The sequence below is a fragment of the Mustela nigripes genome, chromosome 5 (genome assembly GCF_022355385.1).
Source record: "Mustela nigripes isolate SB6536 chromosome 5, MUSNIG.SB6536, whole genome shotgun sequence".
In the NCBI taxonomy this organism is placed as follows: Eukaryota; Metazoa; Chordata; class Mammalia; order Carnivora; family Mustelidae; genus Mustela; species Mustela nigripes.
The window spans coordinates 61860651-61880281 of NC_081561.1; the positions used below are offsets into that span (position 1 = coordinate 61860651).

At 58.8% G+C, this 19631-nt stretch overlaps 1 protein-coding gene across 3 annotated transcripts; it reads right to left on the reverse strand.

Annotated features, from left to right (window-relative positions):
• Window positions 1-2823: 2823 nt before the first annotated feature.
• On the reverse strand, window positions 2824-18887 carry MDFI (MyoD family inhibitor). Of its 3 annotated transcripts, none has more exons than XM_059399083.1 (5): window positions 18592-18887; window positions 16941-17027; window positions 8927-9109; window positions 5763-5987; window positions 2824-3120 (listed from the first exon to the last, which is right to left on the reverse strand). In XM_059399083.1, exons 2-5 carry the CDS (start codon window positions 17014-17016, stop codon window positions 2864-2866), a joined length of 741 nt encoding a protein of 246 aa, XP_059255066.1. In that variant the 5' UTR covers window positions 17017-17027; window positions 18592-18887; the 3' UTR covers window positions 2824-2863. The 3 variants fall into 3 exon arrangements, with proteins under 3 accessions (XP_059255066.1, XP_059255068.1, XP_059255067.1); XM_059399085.1 differs by lacking the exon at window positions 18592-18887 and adding an exon at window positions 18032-18508; XM_059399084.1 differs by lacking the exon at window positions 18592-18887 and adding an exon at window positions 17162-17330.
• Between the last annotated feature and the right edge of the window lie 744 nt (window positions 18888-19631).

The following is a 19631-nucleotide window of genomic DNA, read 5'->3' on the forward strand; positions in this document are numbered from 1 at the left end:
GGTGGAGAGAGGCTCTGCCGCACAGCCCCAGGCTGAGCTGCCCGTGGCTTCCGTGGCTTCCGTGGCTGCGCACTCCGAGTGCCCACACATGCACGTGTGCTGTGTGTGCGAGTGTGATGTGTGTGACTTTGTGGAATGTATGTGACTACGTGACTGTAAGGAGAGTCTGTAGGTGTGAGTGTGAGAGTGTGTGTGTGTGTGTGTGTGTGCTGGGGAAGGCTGGCTGAACCCTGCTCCTGTCCCACCCCCAACCGGCCCCAACTGGCCCCCACCCGGCCCAGCCTCTCGGGTTTCAGCCACTGTCCTAAAGAAAACAGCCCGGAGCCTGCAGCAGGAAATCACTATTTGGGTTGGAAGAGGCGCCTCTTCCTGCCAAGGCCCCCAGGAGGAGAGAGGGCCAGGGAGGGGGCCTTCCTGCCCACCTGGACCAGACCTCAAGCTGGTCAGGCGCACCGTGCCCCTCCTCCTGGCCCCAGCCTTGGGGGAGACCTGAGGTGGAGCAGGGACTGCCTGGAAGTCCCCTCCCAACCCTGTCCGCCCTCCTCACGGTCGAGAAGTGGTGCTCCTGTGGCCTTGTGAGCCGTGGCGTGCCACTTGGATGGGGCGGCCCTGTCAGAGTCACAGCAGCCCCACCGTTAGGAATATTCCACGGACACAGCTTGCTTGTGCAGCCTTGTTGGTCAGAGAGGAGTAAGGGAGGGGGCTAAGCAGGAGCTGGGTAACCAGGTGGCCGCTGGTCCTTCCGTGGGACTCCAGGCCACTCTTTGCTGTGCTAAGGAGGATCCCCCGGACCAATGGTCAAGCGATAAAAACAGGGCAGGACAACGTGTAGAGAATTTTGACATCTTTGTAAAAGAGAAAAAGAAGAGAAAATAGGGGCACCTGGGTGGCTCAGTGGGTTAAGCCTCTGCCTTCGGCTCAGGTCATGATCTCAGGGTCCTGGAATCGAGTCCCGCATCGGACTCTCTACTCAGCGGGCAGCCTGCTTCTCTCTCTCTCTGCCTGCCTCTCTGTCTACTTGTGATCTCTCTCTGTCAAATAAATAAATAAATAATATTAAAAAAAGAGAGATAAGAGAAAATAGGTGTATATGCTTGTGTATGCACAAGTGAGACTTTTGAGGCTTTTGTACTTTGGGTGTGCAATCGCTGAACACAAGTATTCAGATCAACAGATAGGTAAGTGAACACTGGGGACCTGAGGAGATAGGGCTTCTCTCTTGGCTTTGGTCTTGACTCTGTGACCCTGGACAGGTCCTTTCCTTCCTGTGTCCTGAGTGTCCTACGAGATTCTAGAGGTCAGGGAAACCTTGGTGTTGGCAAAGTGAGGGCTGTGTACCTGTTGGGGGGAGATGTAAGAGAGGCAAGCGTTGGTCTGGGCAGTCCTTCTCACCCCTCCTTATTACATCCTTCTGGTGCAACCAGACCCCCTCCAGTCCTGGGCTGCTCCCCCATATGGCCTTCCTTGAAACACTCCCATTTCATCAGCCCTTTTTCTGAGCTCCCTCCTTCCTTCCAGAATCCCTCCGGGCCACTCCAGCCTTTGTCTGGAAGCAGTACCCACCAATTTCTCAACCTTATGAGGCCTTCTTTAGCCCTGTCTTCTCCTCAGGATGATCCGAGTCCAGCCACGGGACAGTCCTCTCACTCACCCTCGACCCCTACTGGCTTCCTCCAGGCCCGGAATGGGGAGGGGAGGGCTCAGTCCAGCTGTTCCCTCTCCCCCAGGGGAACCCTGCAGTACTCAGGGCTGCCTTCCCCACAGACATCAAAGGTGCTAGCCACATGGCCTCCAAGGCTTCGGCTAGTCCCGCCAGTTTTCTTCTTCATCAGGCCCCTGACACTCGGGAGACTGAGGCTGGGCCACGTGACCCCCTACTCAGGCCGTACTTGCTCCCAGAGCAGCCCAGGAGCAAGCCCAGACTGCAACGGGCCAGAGCTGGCCCGGGCAGCACCCAAGCCTCTGAGCCATCACAGAGAAGGGCTTCGAGAAGCAGGAGTCAGCAAGAGATTAATTAATCAAACCCCGAACACATCTGTTGTTAATTAATTCTATGCCAAGGGTTAACTCTTCCCTCCCTGGGCTTCCCCATCCCTTTGGTGTGAAGAAGGAAAAAATGGTGAGGAGTGGGTACCTCTCTTCTTACTGCCTTCGAGGGGAACATGAAGTTGGAAAGGGACCCCAGAGGGCAGGGAGGCCTCCCCCATCATTTGGGGGCTTTGTGTGTGTCTGTTGGGGGAGGGGGGAGTGTTTGCTTTTGAGACTAGGGGTTCTATGGACACTTCTCATAGGTGCTGAGATGGACAAATAACTTTATTTACAGCAACAAATAGGACAGGCCCACCCTCCATTCCCTCCCTCTCCCCTTCCAGTATTTTCTATACCGTTCCTGTCCCTCCTAGCTTAGCCCTGCCCCCTGGAGGACTTCGGGGGTCACCGTACAAGTCAGGCCCCCACGAGGGTCGGGTAAAGACGCTGGGGAAGGGCGTGGCCCAGAGCGGGCTGGGATGTCTCACTTCACATTTTGCTGAGCCTGGGCGGCGGGAGGCGGGGCCGCAGGGGCCGTGAGAGGTAGAGGAGCGCACAACCCGCCGGCCCCGCCTCCCCCCGCCCCCTTTGCTGCCCTCCCACTTTCACAGTGTTCTGCGGCCCAGGCCGTGGGGCCAGGCGCGGCTCCCTCCCCGGCCCGCCCCCTAGGTTGTCGGCGCGGCTGCGAGTCCCGGCAATGCGAGGCCGGGTGGAGGCGTGGGGTGAGGGGCCCTGCGGCGGCCCCGCCCCCCTCCGCGGAGCTGGTCCCGCCCTCCTCCCCACCCCCTCCACCTCCCAGGCCACTGCGCGAGGGGCGCTGCAGGGGCGGCGGCGGTCAGGAGGAGAAGCAGAGCCCGCAGCACTCCATGCAGATCTCCAGGCAGTCGGCGGACTCGCAGCAGGCGTCCACGATACCGCAGTCCAGGTCGCAGGGCAGGTCGCAGTCGGCGCACTCGCCCGAGCCGCAGCAGCAGCAGCAGAGGCACGAGTCCTCGGAGCTGCAGGAGCCGCATGTGGCGCAGTCCAAGACGATGTTGCACAGCGTCAGGAACTCGCAGAACAGGCAGGACAGGATGCAGTGGACGCAGCAGTCTGCGGGCACAGGCGGGGGACAGGGCTGGTGAGAGAGCCCGGGGGGCGAGGGACCCAGCCGCAGAGGGCTCCCGCCTAGTGCTCGGCTCCCCTCCCACTGCTCAGACTCATGGGGATGGTGAGGTGCCCTGCTTTCCGGCTGATAACCCCCAGGCACAGAGTTACACGCACCTGCCCAGTTAGCTGCAGAGCGAGGGTCCGAGCCCAGGTGGTCTGGATTGAGTCCCCGCGTTTCACCACCCTGAGTCATTCATTTACCAAACCCACGTCCTAGCTAGCATGTCCCACGCACTCTTCTAAGTGTTGGCATGAATGAAACTCATGTAAACTTGCAACTAACTACTATTAGCCCCACTCTACAGATGAAGAAACTGAGGCACAAAGAAGTGGCTTCAGAATACACCCAGAATCCTACCACTCTGCTCATCTCACCCCCCCCCCCCCCCGCCCCACAGCAACAACCGTCTCTCTGGTTGCCCCAGCCCCCATCCATGACTATACCTCCCTGCACCTACCCGCCATGCACTAGCCTAGAGGTACCCTTGCAGAACTTCAGTCCAGGGAGTCCCTCCTGTGCTCAGAACCCTCCGGTGGCTTCCACCTCTCTAGGAGTAAGATCTGGTCTCGTTCTGCACTCTGTCCTCCTAGATCACTCTGCGGTGACCTTCCGTGGGCACGGCAACCTACCATCCCCACCCCAGCACCCTCAGCCCCTCGCTCTGGCCCACCTCGCCTCTCTCCTGGAAGGACTTATCACCTGTCACCACACTACACGGCTTTTCCCTCCACTAAAATGTAAGCTCCAGAGGACAGGCATCTTTGTCCCTTGTAGTCAGTGATACAAGTCCATAGAAGGCGCCTGACACTGAGGTGCTGAGTAAAGAGATGGTAAGTGAACGAATGTGTGGGCCTATCCTTTGGCAGCCACCTGGGAAGTGGTAGAGCGGGGAACTGAAACCAGGCAGGCTGGCTCTGGAGCCCATGCTCTGAACTGCTCACTGGGCGGCCCGGATGCTCAGCTGGCATCCCTTCCAGGGGCTGGGCAAGCAGAGGAGGGGCCAGTTCCCTTGACCGGGTGGGCCCCTGCCACAAGGCTGCTGGCCCTATGGGGTTCTCACATTGCCATGGAGGATCTGACTGTTCCACCCCATTTCTGTGTGGAGGGACTGGGGTCTCGTACAGCCGGGACCCCTGCCTTCTACCTGCAAATGGAACAAGGCAGTTCTCTTCAAGGACAAATCTGATGAAGTCACTACCTTGTTTGAAATCCTTCCACGGCTCCCTATTGCCATCCAGATAAACTTTTTTAAGAGAGAGCGCCCAGGTGTGCACTTCAAGTGTGTGGGGCTGAAGCAGGCTCCCCACCCAGCTCGAAGCCAGAGGCAGAGCTCGATCCTCTGAGCCTGAGGTCATGACCTGAGCCAAAATTCAGAGTCAGACCCTTAACCGACTCAGGCACCTGGGCACCCCATTCCCTCCAGATGAAGTGTAAGACCAGTGTAGTTTACAAAGTGTCTCCCACTCCCACAGCCCCTGCCTGTGTGGAGTCTCACCGCCCCCCATTCCTCACTTAGAATTTCATAATCTAGCCAAGCTAGCCATTTCTCATGTCTGTGCTAAGGTTCCGTGGCTAGATTCTCCTACTCACCATTTGAGACTGGCCCATACACCTCCGGAGCTTTCCCAGACTCCCTTCCCCAGCTCTCTGGGCTTGTGTGGGTGTCCCCTGCTTTCTGTGGCTTTACCACTGTATGTGTCACCCCATATGGTGATTACATATGTGTCTTTCTCACGTGAGCTTTGTGAGGCCAGGGACTGGGTGCCCAGCACGGAGCACAGTGTCTGGCTCCCAGCAGATGCCCAGTACATTTTTAAATGAATGAACATTCCCTTCATAATTCAGACTATTGGGCAGAATCTGTTCTGTGGGAAGGCCGATGAACACGTTACGTCCAAATGTGTACCCAGAATCCTGTTTGCAGAAGACCACACGGAGTCCCCCAGCATGGGCAGGAGGCACTTAAACATTTTGGGGTAACGGTTAAGGTGAAGCACCACTGACCTCCAGGCAGCCGTCCCCCATGCCGAATTAATGCCTGGTGGGGCAGGGAAGCCGGCTGCCCAGGGAAGCCCCACAGGGGACCCCATATTGCAGGAACGACGGCTGATGTATATGGGTTCTCTGCCTCTCCACCGCCCCACACGGCCCTCACCATGCCCCCAGTTAAGTATCCGATGCTGCACCTTTTACTCTGCCAGGTGTTCCGCTCTCATGAAACAGGCGGTCTACACCTTGAGGAAAATTGTGTTTCCAGAAACAGAGTGGCTTACGCTGGCTCAGCCCAGATGGTTTCATTCCTTGTTACAGCAACTCTGGGAGAGCATGGGCGGGAAGGGGCTGGTCTTGAGAAGGCAGGTATGCCTAGCTTTCCCCAGCAGGTGTAGCTGGCCAGGTTCCCTGGAAGCAGTGTTAAAACCGGTCTCCTGGGCCCCACCCAAAGGTTCAGATCCAGGAGGCCTGGCATGGGAATGAGCCTGTGCTTCTAACCAGCGACCCATTGAAGAGGCTGCTGCTTGTCCCGCCATCATGCTTGGAGGGGCCCAGCTAGGGAGGCCTCTCCCAGGGAGGCAGGGGGGCTTACCTTCCTGCGCCTGGAGGGGGATCTGGGAGGCAGTAGATTTGGTGCTGCCCTTGCTCTTCCTGCTGGCCTGACTGGCGAGAGATGGGTGTGTCTGCAACTTCCGGTGGGCCCTGGGGCCACCTAGGGCACCATTCCCCGCCCGTCTGGCGCTGCCCAGCTCTGAGGGGTGGCCTGAGCCATTCGCCACTAGTGGGGTGCAGCTCAAGGGGTTCCCCTGAGGCTGGCCTAGAGAGATGATGAGAAAGGTTAATGGGGGTGGGGGGTGCACGGCCTCCCACAGCTCTGCCCCAATCTTGCCTGCTTCATTCTTAGATATGCCACAGGTCATCTAGCTGGCTTTGTATTCTGCGGATGGGGAAACTGAGGCCCAGAGAGCAGCACTGACTTGTCAGAGGCACACAAGGAAACAGAGTTGAGCCTGGCTCATGACCAGTGCTCATTCCAGGAGAAACGGAGGTGCAAGGCAATCACAGGGGCTCAGAGTCCTGGACCCCATCTTCTTACCCCACTTGCAATCCATTCTCCTGCTTTTGGGATCCTGGGGTTTTGGCAAGAGTGGCTGTGGTGGTCAGGGTGAGGGGATAAGGACTGTTTGGCTGGGGGGCGGAAGGACAGCAGTGAAGCAGTTAACCTTCACCTTGGCCCCTGCCAAGCCCCCAGCTGTTTTTGCCCTTGGTGTGCTGGGTGATTTATTGGAAACATCTGTTTAGAGATGAACGCCCTGGCCCTGGGCTCCACAGGCGCTTCCAGAGCAGCCCCTCTATCTCTTCTCTTCCACCCCAGCTTCCCTACCCTGTGCTGCCTCTGTGGGGTGGCTGGCAGAATAAGTCTCCTGGAGCGACCCTGGGGGTCTGAGTGAGGGGGAGAGACCCGTGGTGGGGGATCCCCGAGGACAGAACTCCCTGAGTCCCCATTCCAGGGTGAGAGTCCAAACCAGCTTCACCAGTGGATCCAGGGAAGCTGGCCCTGGGGATCCCCCGAAAGCACCCAGTCCCTCTCCTTACCTCGGGTTTGCTCATCTGGATGACATGGTTCTGTTTGCAAGAGAGGGGGCTGTGTGTGTGTGTGTGTGTGTGTGTGTGTGTGTGTGTTTGGGGGAGGGGCTGAGAAGGTGACATGGAGAGGTGGGCTGTTGGCTCCTGGGTTGGACCCTCTGTAAATGCACAGATGTTGGGCACTTCCATCTCTTGGGCACCAAGGTGTGGGTCCCCAGCTCCCTCCAGGCCAGGCCTCTGGGTTTATATTGTAGTAGGGGGAGGTATGGAGGGGAGGGGGCCCTGGAGGCTGAGGAGAGGGGAAGGCAGCATCACTGCTTCCCCTGACGGAGAGGGCTGCGCCTTCTACAGAATGGTTGTAGTGACCTCCCATCATGGAGCACTTCCTGCTTGCCAGCGCCCCTTCTAAGCGCTCCACATGCCATTCTCTCACCAAGCCTCTCAGTTTCTCCCTGGGGTGGTATCCACCTTTCACAGATGAGGAAACTGAGTCCCAGAGAAGTACAGGACCCTGCCCAAGGTCCCACAGCTGGAAAGGGTCAGATGTGGGCCCAGCCAGGAGGCCAAAAGCTGGGACTCAGAGCGCAGAGTGGGGCAGAGACTAGGAGAGGAAGGGCTAGGGACGGAGCTGCTATCGCAACCATCCCTCATCCTAGAACTCATACCTTATACATTTGGGCTGTTGTTAGGTCCAACAGCGTGCCAAGAGCTTTCTGTGGAGTAGCTTCTTCACGCATCTCGATAGGTCTACTGTCATTGGCCCCATTTCACAGATGACGAAAAAACAGAGGCCGAGTTTGCACAGCTAGGAAGTGGAGCAGGGAGGGGATGGAGGTTGGGAGAAAGGAGCTGAGGCCCAGGTGGGGAGTGAGGAGGATGGGAGACAGGGCTCTGGAGAAGCTCCATGCCAGGAACCTTTGGCCCTGAGGTGTGGCTGGTGCCTGCATCTGGGTAAACAGGGGTAAGGCCACAGGAAGCAGCCAGGCCTGAATCATCCCGCTCCCTTCTTGGTCCCACGGTGGGAGACCAGCCTGAGTCCTTGGCCAGCTTCCGTGCCTCCTGCCCTGATGCCTAAACATGGGCACAGTGACCAGAGGGTGGGAGTGTGTGGTGAGCTGAGGGCGCTTGGAGGTTCGGATAGACACAGAGCTTGCCTGTGGCCATGGCCGTGGGGGTGGCCGTGGGGGCTGAGTCATAGAGCAAACACTTGGGCCCACAGACACAGAGGTGTCTGTCCAGCTCCCAGCCAGGACCCCTCCTCTGAGGCAACGGCACTGACCTCTTTCTCTCAATTCGGCTGGTGGGTGTGTCTAGAAGAGGCTGAGGGCAGTGTGCTAGCAGGATTTAGTAACCCTGACTTCCAGGGAGTCCAACTTAGCCCCAGATGCCCTGGCTGAAGGCGGCTCCCCGCTGAGCCATGCCAGCTGAGGAGGCAGGCACAGGGAAGAGCCCTGTGCCAGGAGACCTGAGATCCCCAGCTGTGTCCAGGCTGAGTGGTGCTGCGTGCCTTAGTTTCCTCATCTGTAAAATGGGCTTGGCACTTGCTGTCCTGCTGCCTTACTACAGGCTGGTCTGAAGAGTCTGTGAGATCATTCAGGGAAAGAAAGTTGGAAAGTGCAAATGTGTCTCTAGATTTGGTAGATCTTACTAATTTCAGACGACTCTGGCTGCCCCCTCCCCTGCTCCTGAGGGGGATGGGATGGAGGAGAGTTCTCTCTCTCCTAGAACCTCCTTGGACGCCTTAAACCAAAACTGGGAATAGGCTCCTTTCTGCTCAGAGTAACCCGGGACTGCTCTCTTTCCTTTTCATCCTCGACACCCTGGAGGGTGGGGCTGTGATGGGGTCTGGCTCCTAGCCCTCAGCACCCCCAGATCTCTTCCTCCTTTCATATGGCCCCACGCCCTCTGCTCTTGAACTGTATTGCCTGGAGCCTGTCCACCCTCCTTGTGAACTAATGTTATACTGAACATTTTGTACGTGGAGGTCTCTTTCCTAGACAAAATGACGGTGACCGTGACCTACACCTTTCTGTTGCCCACGCTTCAAGTTTCTGGCCCAGTGCTAGGCTCCCATGGGCACCCACTGCATGTCCACCAGCCCAAGGGATAGTATTCCCTGGCGCGACTCCTACATGTTGCCACTCCCATCCCCTGACCCCTAGGACTCACATGTCACAGCTTCTGTGGGGACATCGAGGTCAGTACTGTCCAGGGGCTGAGGGGCCCCAGGGCCATTGCCTTGGGGCATGGGGGGTGCCGCTTCCTCCAGGGAGCCGTCCTCTAGCACTGCCTCCACAGGGTGAGTGGATCCGGTTACTACCTCTAGCCCAGGCAGGAGGAATGGGATCTGGGCTAGAGAAAAAGCACAAGACCAAGGTATATTTTCCCAGTGCCCTCCTGTCTCCCCAGCCCTGGTCCCCTTCCCGCAGCCCAGAATGCCATGAGCCCTCATTCTCTGCCTCTCTGTACCAGCTACCCAGCCCTGACCCTATCTGGCAATGGTGCCAGGTTCCAAAGTGGAAAACTCCCAAAAGGCAAGGCAGGAGTGCTCAAGGGTGTGTGTGTGTATATGTGTGGATATGAGTGTGTGCACACACACACTTGTGTCTGTGTGGTTGTCAAGGACAGGAGCGGGAGGTGGGCCGTAGAAAGGGACGTGGAGAGAAGCACGGTGCGGGAAAGGACAGAGAGCTGGCAGTGATGGAGGGGTAGTAACAGGCATCCAGCGTGAGGGAGAGGGAAAGAATCAATGGGACAGTGAAAGGCAGAAGCAGAGAAAGCAAGCATCAGAAGGCGGGGTTGGGTGCCGAAGGAGGGAGCCCCCAGGAACCCAGGGACAGACAGCCTGTCTGTCTGTGAGGGAGACTCAGCAGAAAGTCAGTGAGGGGGAGGCAGGGAAGGGGGGGGTCAGGAGCAGAGGCAACAGAGACGAGAGTGCGGCGCAGGCAAGGGGGAGAGGGAGACAGGTCAGAGAGAGGATGACAGTGGGAGAGTCAGAGACCTGGGGTGAGGAGAATGATGGGCCTGAGGCGGATGGCCAGGCAGGAAGAGAGGCAGGGAGCCGGCCCAAGAGGCTGGGAAGAGGCGGACCGCAGCCACATGTAATTACAGTGACCAGCTCGGCCCCTCTGCGTAGGGTGGGCGGAAGGCAGAAATGGAGCCACCTTCAAAACCCCAGCCCCTGAGGCAGCAGGACTAGGGCCCCCCTGGGCCCAGGGGAAGAGGAGGGGGGATGGGAGGTGAGGGAGGGAGGCAGAAAGGGGCCTGGGCTCCCATCCCTCAGTGCCACCAGGGCTGTAGGAAGGCCTGAGGGTAAGCAGGGAGGGTGAGCTCAGGGACCCGGGGCCCGGGGTCCGGCCGGCAATCACATGGTGTGGGGTGCAGCCCGAGCCTCTCATCAGACCCCCAGTTGTGCAGTCAGGGAGGACGAGGGCTTCGAGGGGGTGCCCCACCACATGCCATGTTGGGAGCAGGGGAGACACAGAAATGAGAGACTCAGAGAGACACAGAGACCACAAGGGCACAGGGAGAGGAGAGCCACAGGCAGACAGAGAAGGACAGAGAAAGAAAAGAAAGGGCAGGAACCCAGAGACTAAATGTTCACCACCCGCCCGTGCACACCACACAAAATGACCGAAAGAGACACACCCAGGGCGACGAGAGATAGACAAAGACTAGTCTTGGAAATAGAAACCGACTCAGTCACAGAAAACACAGGGGCCTCCACACACTGGACGTGTCTGAGCTGTCTCCAAACGAAGCCCAGCCAGGACAGGAGGCAGGAGGCCCCCATCCGGGGGGCCAGTGAGGGTGGGGCAGGCAGGTCTGGGCGCTGGGAGCAGCCTGAGGGGAGGGGACCAGCCAGGGGCTCAGCTGCCCCACCCCCACGGGGGGCCCTGAGCAATCCTTGTTCCAAAGATTCCCGTCCTCCATGGCGAGGGGGACCAGGCCCTAGGGGACCCAGACAGGTAGCACAGAGACAGCAGGCCCGAGGGACGTGCTCACACCTGCCTGGGAAAAACAACAGGACATTTCTGAAGACAGGAGCTGGGGCGGGAGAGGGACCCTGGACTCCTGCAAGCTCTGGGGGTGTGTGGCAGAGTTACAGGTGGGCACGCCTCCTGGTGACCCCAGCTGCTCCAGAGAGGGAGGCGTGGGCTCCATCCAGCCCCCATCTACTCTTGGGGTCAGTTGAGAGCCCCCTCGCTCCTGGGTTCACGAGACAGGAGTCAAATGGCTTTTGGAGGATCACAGGGCTGCGGCAAGGAGAGCAGGGGTGCTGAGATGACACGCAGGAGAGATGGCGGAGTGATGCCTGCTGGATGGTACCTCTCCCAGCCCGGAGCCTGGCCTACAGCTCAGCCGGGGCTCCTGGGGGCTAATGGCAAGCTGGCATGAAGATTGAGGCTCAGAGCTTGGTCCTGATTTCTAGGAAGGGAGGGGCCTGCCCAGTTCCAGCCTCTGGCCCTAGAGGCACCGGGCTGTGGCCCTGATGGGCAGTGTGGTCTCTCCCGTGTGGTGCGATGAAAAAGGCCTGGCAAGGAGCTGGAAGAGCCAAGCCCTGGCGTTTACCAGTAGCCAGTGTGGGCGAGTTACCAGGACTCTGTGCGTGTAAAGGGTGGTGGTGGGGCGCCTGGGTGGCTCAGTTGTTAAACGTCTGCCTTCGGCTCAGGTTATGATCCCAGGGTCCTGGGATTAAGTTTCGCATCGGGCTCCCTGCTCAGCAGAGAGCCTGCTTCTCCCTCTTCCTGCTGTTCCCCCTGCTTGTGCTCGCTCTCTCTCTGTGTCAAATAAATAAAATCTTAAAAAAAAAAAAAAAAAAAAAAGATTGGTGGCCTTCATGCTTATCCCTCAGGGTTTCCAAGAGTAAATGAAGCATGCAGGGGGCCGTTCATGAACCTTCCCATCCTCCAACCCTCCTCTCCTCCTTTCCCCCTCCCTCCTTCCCTCCCTTTCTGTGCTGTTTGGTTTAACATTTATGAAGCAGCTATGATGTACGTTGCAATGTGTGAAGTGCTGGGAACACCAAAATGAGGAAGAGGAGGTCACTGTCCCAGGAGTCGTCTGTGGGAGTGGAGGGGCTGTCACACACACTGAGGGGCAAAAGGCACGCTGTGCTGTGGAGGCACAGACCCTGGGGAACTCATCCCAGGGGTGCACGTGCATGTCATGTGCGAGTGTGTGTGTGTGTGTGTGTGTGTGTGTGTGTGTGTGTGTCTGGGAGGCTTCCTAAAGAAGGTGGTGCCCACATTGGGTCAGCAAAGAAGGGGGAAAGGACTTTTCCAGAAGAGCAGCAGGAGCCAACCTCTGGGTGGGTGGGTGGCTGCGCATGAGCAAGGGGAGCCGCAGCCCCGCTGTTTGGTGATGTTGAGGCTGGGGAGCCTAGAGAACTGGGGCCTCGTGGTGGCTTCCCAGGCTCCCTCCTGAGGTCCCTGGGGTGCATGGGGATGACACCATCAGTTCTGTCGTAGAAGGAGCCAGGACTGCAGCTCTCCTGGCTCCCGTCCACGGTTGGAGAGGGATGAAGGTGAACAGAGGGCTTAAGGAGACCAGTCCCGATCTCTGCCCTCCTCCCCCAGTGTCGACACTCTCCGGCAGCCTCTCCTTGTAGGTCACCTACAGGGCTGGTGACCTTGAGGCCTTGGGAACAAGGAGACATCCCAGACCAAGTCCCAAGGAGGCCCTCCTGCAGGGAACCTGCCGCTCTAGGGTGAGCCTCGTACCTCAGGAGGGTATCAGGGAGGAAGGACAATCCAGTCCAGTCACCTTGACCTGGAAACACAGAGACACGGGTCTCTTGGAGCCAGGAGGTGACCCAGCAGATGCTGGACAGAAGAGGAACCCATGCTGAGTGGGCAGAGACACGGAAGCAGAATGAGAAGGCATTAAGGAGTGGTGGGAAGACCAGAGCTCTGAAGGAGGGATCCTATCCGGAGGGCCCGGTGCCAAGAGACAGCTCTCCCTAGAAGCACACAGAGCAGAAAAGTTGGACAACAGGTGGAGCTCCAGGCCTCAACCATCAAGAGACCAAAGGAGCCCCACTTTCCTTCCTGGGACCATGAGCCCCCACCATTCAGCCACAGAGGGAAGAATGTCTCGGTGGGGAAGCTCCCAGAGGAATGTTCCAGAGGATAGAGATGTGGAGAGGGCTGGAAGGAAGTGGTGGCCAGCAAAGGCCAAGGGCTCTGCTGTGCATGTGCAGTTCATGTGTGGCATAAAGGTGCCTGCCCCCACTCAGGACCCCAACCTCCCTGGGGGTGCCATCTACCTGCCCAGCCACATCCCTGCTCCGTCTGACCAGAGGGTCATATTTTTCTCATGTGCACAGGGGGTCACACATGCTGGTGGTGTCTCTGGGCCAAAGCCCCGGCCCTGTGCTTCTTTCTAGGGTCTCCATCTGCAAGAGGGCAATGTATAAAGGCAGCAGCCACTTTGCCTCCATGCACTTTCTTCCCTAACATGGGATAGGTTTGGAGCCAATACCCTGAGTTCTGGAAAGATCTCCCAGGAGGGACTGGAAACGTGCTGTTTAAGTCCATAAGCCAGGAGCACCTGGGTGGCTCAGGGGATTAAGCTTCTGCCTTCAGCTCAGATCACAATCTCCCAGTCCTGGGATTGAGTCCCACCTTTCATCTCGTCATGGAATGGGCGGGGGCAATCCCTGCTCAGCAGAGAGTCTGCTTCTCCCTCTCTCTCTCCCTCTGCCTTTCCCTCTGTTTGTGCTCACTCTCTCATGCTCTCTCTAAAGCAAATAAATAAATAAAATCTTAAAAAATATAAACTCAGGGGCGCCTGGGTGGCCCAGTGGGTTAAGCCTCTGCCTTCAGCTCAGGTCATGATCCCAAGGTCCTGGGATCAAGCCCTGCATTGGGCTCTCTGCTCTGTGGGGAGCCTGCTTCCTCTTCTCTCTCTCTCTCTCTCTCTCTGCCTGCCTCTCTGCCTACTTGTGACCTGTCTGTCAAATAAATAAATAAAATCTTAAAAAAAAAAATAAAAAAATAAACTCAGAAGCCCAAGAGGGAAGGCCAAGAGACTCATAACTTGGGCAGAAGCCTGGTAGGATCCTTCTGGCTGCCTGCTGTCCACCAATGTGAGAGGAGCCGAAGAATGGAGGGACCTCTTCCAGGTGGAATGGGTTCACCCCAAGCCTGGAAAGTGCCCACAGGACCTTTGTTCTGGCACTCTAGTTTCTAGTCACTCAAGCCCAGACCTCTCCCTTGTCTTGTGGACAGTGGATCCAAGCTTCCCCTGGGAGCTCTGAATACCTCTGGAGAGGTCCAAGATCTCTCTGCTCAGAGAGTAATGAATAGAACCCAACACTCCAGTCTCTCCTTGGCCTGGCATTCAAGGTCTCAGTCTACATCTTCAGCCCGATAAATGGGCAGGAAACCTGTATTCTTGGCAGCCTCACCATTCCATGGCCCCAGGTCACCACTGGGCCTTCTGACCAATCCACCCATGCTTCCATTATTCTTCTTAACCAGAAGGTTTTAACCCTCTCCTCTCCCACTCCCCAAATCCAGCCGGATTCTCCTTCAGGGTCTAGCTCCAGCTTGCCCTCTTCCTCTAGCAAGCCTTCCCTTGATACTCAAGCCAACGGTCCCTCTTCAGAGTGGTCCATCGACTGAGAACTTGGCACCCACTTAGCATGCTCTTGTTACTGAGAACTTGGTAGTGAAATCCGGGCCCCTCAGCCAAACTGCAGCCCTCCCTAGCTCCATCTCTTGGGGTGGTGGCACAATTCACCCCTGCACCCATAGTGGGCACTCAGCAAGTGTCTGTTGCTAAGGACAGAATCTTGGAACTGGAAATGCCCCAGGTCAGGGGCAAAGGAGAGAATGAGGGGGTGAGGACTAGAGGTGGCTTTTGGCTCCAAACCCCAAGAAGGCGAGAATCTGGTCTCATTGGATGCATCCTTGTGATACACCAGTCACAGTCCCTGCCACTGGGCTCACGAGGGCCTGAGCTGGCCAGTTAGGCTGGGTTGGGTTGGTTTTATTTTAGGTCTGAAGGCTCCAATTCCCCAGGAAATTCAATTTAGAACCAAGAGCAGGAATGTGACGCCTCAGTGCTGGACAGAAATCTGCTGTGGGTTAGGGAGCCAGGCTCTCCGTGGGCTCGCAGGGGTGAGTGGGGAGGAGGCACTGGGGAGAGCTGAAGGTGTGGGGGCTTGGCCACCTGCCCCAATCAGAGGTGTCCTGAGTCCCCTTGCACCCTGTCTGCATCTTGGGCAGCTGAGGGCGGGGGTGACTTGCTCCCTGGCTGTCCTACCAGCCAGGCCCCCAGGGGCAGTGCTCAGCAGGGAGTGTGGGGGATTCTGGTCTCTGCTTCAGGCGTCTGTGGGGTTTTGGCTGGGTCTCCTGCGGTTTGGGCTTCCTGGGCAGCAGGGCTCATTCTCCCAAGGCGGCAGAGCCAGGCCTCCTCGAGTTATGAAAGCCACATTGTCTGGCCCAGCCCAGGCTGGGGAGGGGGCTCCTTGGGCCCCTGGAGGGTGGGAGGGGGCGCCTCAAGTTACGGCCTAGGGCTTTACCCCTCCAGGTGGCCAACCCTATCCCAACAAGTGAAGTCCCTCTTCTCCCTGCTGGGACTCAGAATGGGTCATTCCAGGCAGCAGTTCTTGCAAGGAGGTAGTGGGGGAGAGAACAGAGGAAAAGGATAAGCGGAGAAAGAAGTCAGAGCAAAGGGAAAGGGTGGGAGAGGAGAGGCCCAGACAGTGAGGAGGGTGAGAGAGGCCAAAAGGGAGAGAGGTTCCCAGACACAGAGAAAGATCCTTGCCGGTCCCGCCCCAACCTCTCTTTCCAGGCTGAAGGAGTCCACTTCTTGGAGGAGCTCATCCTCCAGAAGTCTCTGCTCCAGGGGCCCCACCAAGAGGAGAGAGTCTGACGGCTAGCGGGGATACTCAGCAGACACATTAGTCTGGCCAGCCATCTCCCACTTGTCCTCGCTCTGCTGTAGGAGATGCCCCACCAGGCTGGGGCTGGGTGTGCAGCAGGTAGACCTGGGGAGCCGACAGCCTCTCCAACAGGCACACAGGCCCAATGGGCAGATGTGCAGACAGAAGCCAGAAAGGGGAAGCTACTCGTCTGAGCCCATGCAATGAGTTAGTGTCAGAGGTCCAGGACCAGACCTTCTTATTCAGAGACACAAAGAGGGGAGAAAGGGAGAGTGGGGGTGGGTGAGAGGAAGACAGAAGACTGAGACTAACCTGCTGGGACTGAAGTCCAGAAATCTGGGCCTAGACTCCTGCTCTCCACCCCACTGCTCCTGGACAATTCCCAGCTGCTCCTGACTTCTCCCTGGCACTGCGGGCCACTGTGAGCCTCAGCCTTTATGGGCACAGTCAGGAAAATAGACCGAGAGCCACAGCCCCAGAGTGCCTATCCTATACCCCTCAGGGAGTCACAAAGCCTTCCAGGGTTGGGAGGCTCCTGCAGAAATCCCAGTGGGGTTAAAGACCCTGCGAATTGGGGGTGGGGGCATTTCACTCCGGCTGTGGGCAGTTGGTTGGAGTGAGTGTGCGTGTGTGCGTGTGTGCGTGTGTGTGTGTGTGTGTGTGTGTCTGGGCGGGAGCGCGCGCGCCTGCAGGGTGGGAGCAGCGACAGGCCAGGCCCGGGTAGGGAGGAAGAGGAGGGAGACAAGATGGCAAGGAGGGGAGGGGCCAGGTCCTGGAGCTGCTTTCAGCGGACAAAAGTTTTCGGGAAGCGCTAGACTCTCCTTGGGTTGGGGGAAGGGAAGGAGAGAAACTCAGACACCCCAAGCCCCGTCTGAGGCCCCCATAAATATTTACACACTGGGCAGAAACGACTGGGACACAAATCCCAGACGGACAGACACCGCGGTGGTGTGTGTGTGTGTGTGTGTGTGTGTGTGTGTGTGTGTGTCTGGTGTTGGGAGTGGGGGTAGATGGAGCCAATTTGGCAGAGCCGCTGTCTCCATTCGGCCCTGCCCCCATCACCCCAGCCCTCCACTCTCCTTGGACCTGGTCCCCGATACCCAGTCTCCTCATTTCCACCTCCACCCAAGCTCCCCAGAACAGTATCCCCGCGTCTCAGGGAGGAAGAGTGAGAATTAGCAATCCCCCCACCAACTCCCACAACCCCCATTCCCTCCCCACCCCCGGCCCGGCCCAGCTGGGCCGCCTGCCCCGCTCCCTTCCAGCCTCGTTCTCCATCCGCGGTCCTACCTGGGCCCGGGGCTGCGCTGGGGGCTCCATGGGGCGCGTCGCAATGAGGGGGGCACTGGCCACTCACCTGGGACATCGGCCCGGGACCTGCCAAAAAGAGGGCTCAGCGGGCGGGGCCGACCTTCCCCTTGCGCGAGCAGGGGAGAGGAGGACGCGCAGGGGGTGATTCGGCCGCAGACCCGCGCCTCCCCACTTTTCAGCGCGGCCACCGACCAACTTACTCGAGCAAGCTGTGCGCTACCGGCTCGGCCCGCGGGGATCACTGCGCTGGGGCTGCCATGCGCGCCTGCTGAGGGCGCCCCAGCCGAGAGGCTGCTCGGCTCCCCGCCGCTCGCCCCGCGCCCCCTCCCCTCTCACTCGCTCCTTTCTCCCATTTCGGCGCCAGCTCGAGCCGCTCGCCCCCTTCCTTCCTTCTTCTTTCTCTCCGGCCCCCTCGCTCCTCCCCCGCTCGCCTCTCCCTTCCCTCTTCCCAGGCCCACCCTCTTCCCGCCCCCTCCTCGCCTTCCCCGTCGCCCCCTCCTCCCTTCCCTCCCCCCTCCCCCAGTCCCTTCCAGCGCCGGGATCGGCGCTGCCTGGGCCGGACACGTCTGTCCGCGGGGACGCCGCAGCCCGAGCCCCCACAGGAAGCCGACTCCGAGCGTTTCCTCCGCGACCTCGGAGCTGGGCCCCTGTCTCCCCAAATCTCCGCTCGGCCCAGGCCCAACGTCCCGAGGGGCCGCCCGAGGAGCTGCGCCTTCGCCTTCTCCTGCTCTAAACTCTGCAAAAGTTTGCGGAGAATCAGGAGAATGAGAGAGAGAAACCTCTCTGACCACAGCCACCTCGAGCCAATTGTCTGAATAATTGTGGCCCCAAATCTCGTAGTCCTAAAGACGGGAGTGATCAAGGTCTTCGGGCACCCTTCGCACATCCTGTCGGTCTCCGCCCTGGGTGGGGGTCTCACAGACCTCGTGCCCACCCCTCCAGAAGCTGTCCCTCAGGGAAATCCGGTAATTAGTGACCATCTAGCCTCCCGCGTCCTGCAGCAGTCCCGAGCATCCTTAATCCCCCCAGCCCTGCCAGCTGTGCGTGGGAATTCGTGTCAGAAGACCAACTTTGGAGGCAAAGAGAGGTTCTCCGAGTTCAGCCCTTCTTTTGGCTCCAGACCGGAATCCGAGGCCTTCCAAGTTGCGGGTGCTCGGGGAAGGCGGAGAGAAGGGGCCCCTCCAGGCAGGGACAGCCCGACGGCACATCTGGAATTGTGAGCTGGTTCCCTCCTAGGGGCCGTGGGGACAGGGAGGAGTCGCCTTCAGGCAGCCCAGGGGCGAGAACCCTCAATACGACCCCGGGGTCAGGTCCCCGAGAATGGGGGAGGGCTTGAAGCCTGCGCCTCAACGGCTGGTGCTGGGCGCGCCGGTGGGATGGTCCTCAGGTGGGGCCGCCGCTGGGGTGCCAGCGTCTCCGCCACACTTGACCTGGGCCGCATCGAAGCCGAGTCTGGGCGCCCCACCACGCCGGCCAGTGAGCAATTAGGGAGGCGGCGCCGGCGCCGGGCCAGTTCCCCAAGTCCCGCCTTCCAGCCCGGGCCCGAAGCAGGGGGCTGGGACACGGGGGGCCAAGCGAGGGACTCGGGGCCTCTCCTTGGCCTCCTCCAGCCCCCGCGGTCGCTACTTACGCCGCTCAAAGGCCCCTGCGGCGCCGTCGTGGCCAGGACCGCCGTGGCCCCACGGCTCTCTCCGCGCTCTCGCCACCCGCGGCAGCGGACCTGCGAGGAGCCCAGGTGGCTGCGGCCGGAAGCGGGGCTCCCGGGCCAAGAGGCGGGGTCCCGCTCCCAGGGCCCGGCTGACTGCTGCGGGGCCCGGGCCTGACGCCCCGGGAGCCAACACCGATCTGGCTGTGGTCTGAGAGCTCCGGAGAACAGAGTGGACGCCCCCTTCCTGGCAAGGGCTGAGTCACCAGGACGCACCCGCGCCGGGGCTCCGAGACTGCTGCATTCTTACCGGCTTACCTGGGCCTGCGGCACGGGCCTCGCCCTCCTCTAAGGGGGCGGGGAACGTTGTCTCCAGGGCAGCGCCCCCTTCTCTTTCCGTTCTCTCTGGCATATACGGCCCCTTCCCAACCACAGACCCTAGCGATGCATCCCTTCTCAATCTTTATCCCCGCCCTTAAACTCTGGATCCGCTCAGTCCCCCATCCTTACTCTAAGTTGCCTGCTTGAGCTCAAAGTCCGAGGAATCTAGTCCAGTCCTAATTAGTATGTTTGGTTTGTTGGAAATGTAAAATACGCTTTAAATTGAATACCACACACCCTTTTACAGGTGCACTCAGTTTGTGAAAACTCAGCAAGGTGAACATTTAAGGCACACGTGCTTTTTTCGTATGCCTATTCTTTAAAAAAAATCAACATTCCAGGCCAGAGCCCAGTAGGATGTGATGGTCAGGTGGCCTCCACAGGGCAAGGGACACAGTTCAGGTTCCAGCCCCACCGCCCTCTTGCTTCCTGGAGAAGTCTGTTCCTCTCTCTGAGCCTCAGGAGGGATGAATATTGGGGCCCTGGGTGTGGAAATCAATCCTTTCACTGTTACCCAGGGCCAGGACTAGGATGAGTTTGGGGCACTTGCCTAGGAAGCAAAATTTAGAAGGGTGCCTGGATAAATAACGCTTTAATCCAATATTTTAGTATTAAAAAAAAAAACAACCAACAAATCAGCAAAT

What these genes read in the sequence shown, in the direction of transcription:
- MDFI (XM_059399083.1), bottom strand. Translation starts at nt 17,016, where the DNA reads ATGTCCCAGGTGAGTGGCCAGTGCCCCCCTCATTGCGACGCGCCCCAT. An exon ending in CAGCGCAGCCCCGGGCCCAG is followed by an intron (nt 9,110 to 16,940) that starts GTAGGACCGCGG and finishes CTTTTTCTCTAG; the next exon opens with CCCAGATCCCATTCCTCCTG. An exon ending in CCCCACAGAAGCTGTGACAT is followed by an intron (nt 5,988 to 8,926) that starts GTGAGTCCTAGG and finishes TCATCTCTCTAG; the next exon opens with GCCAGCCTCAGGGGAACCCC.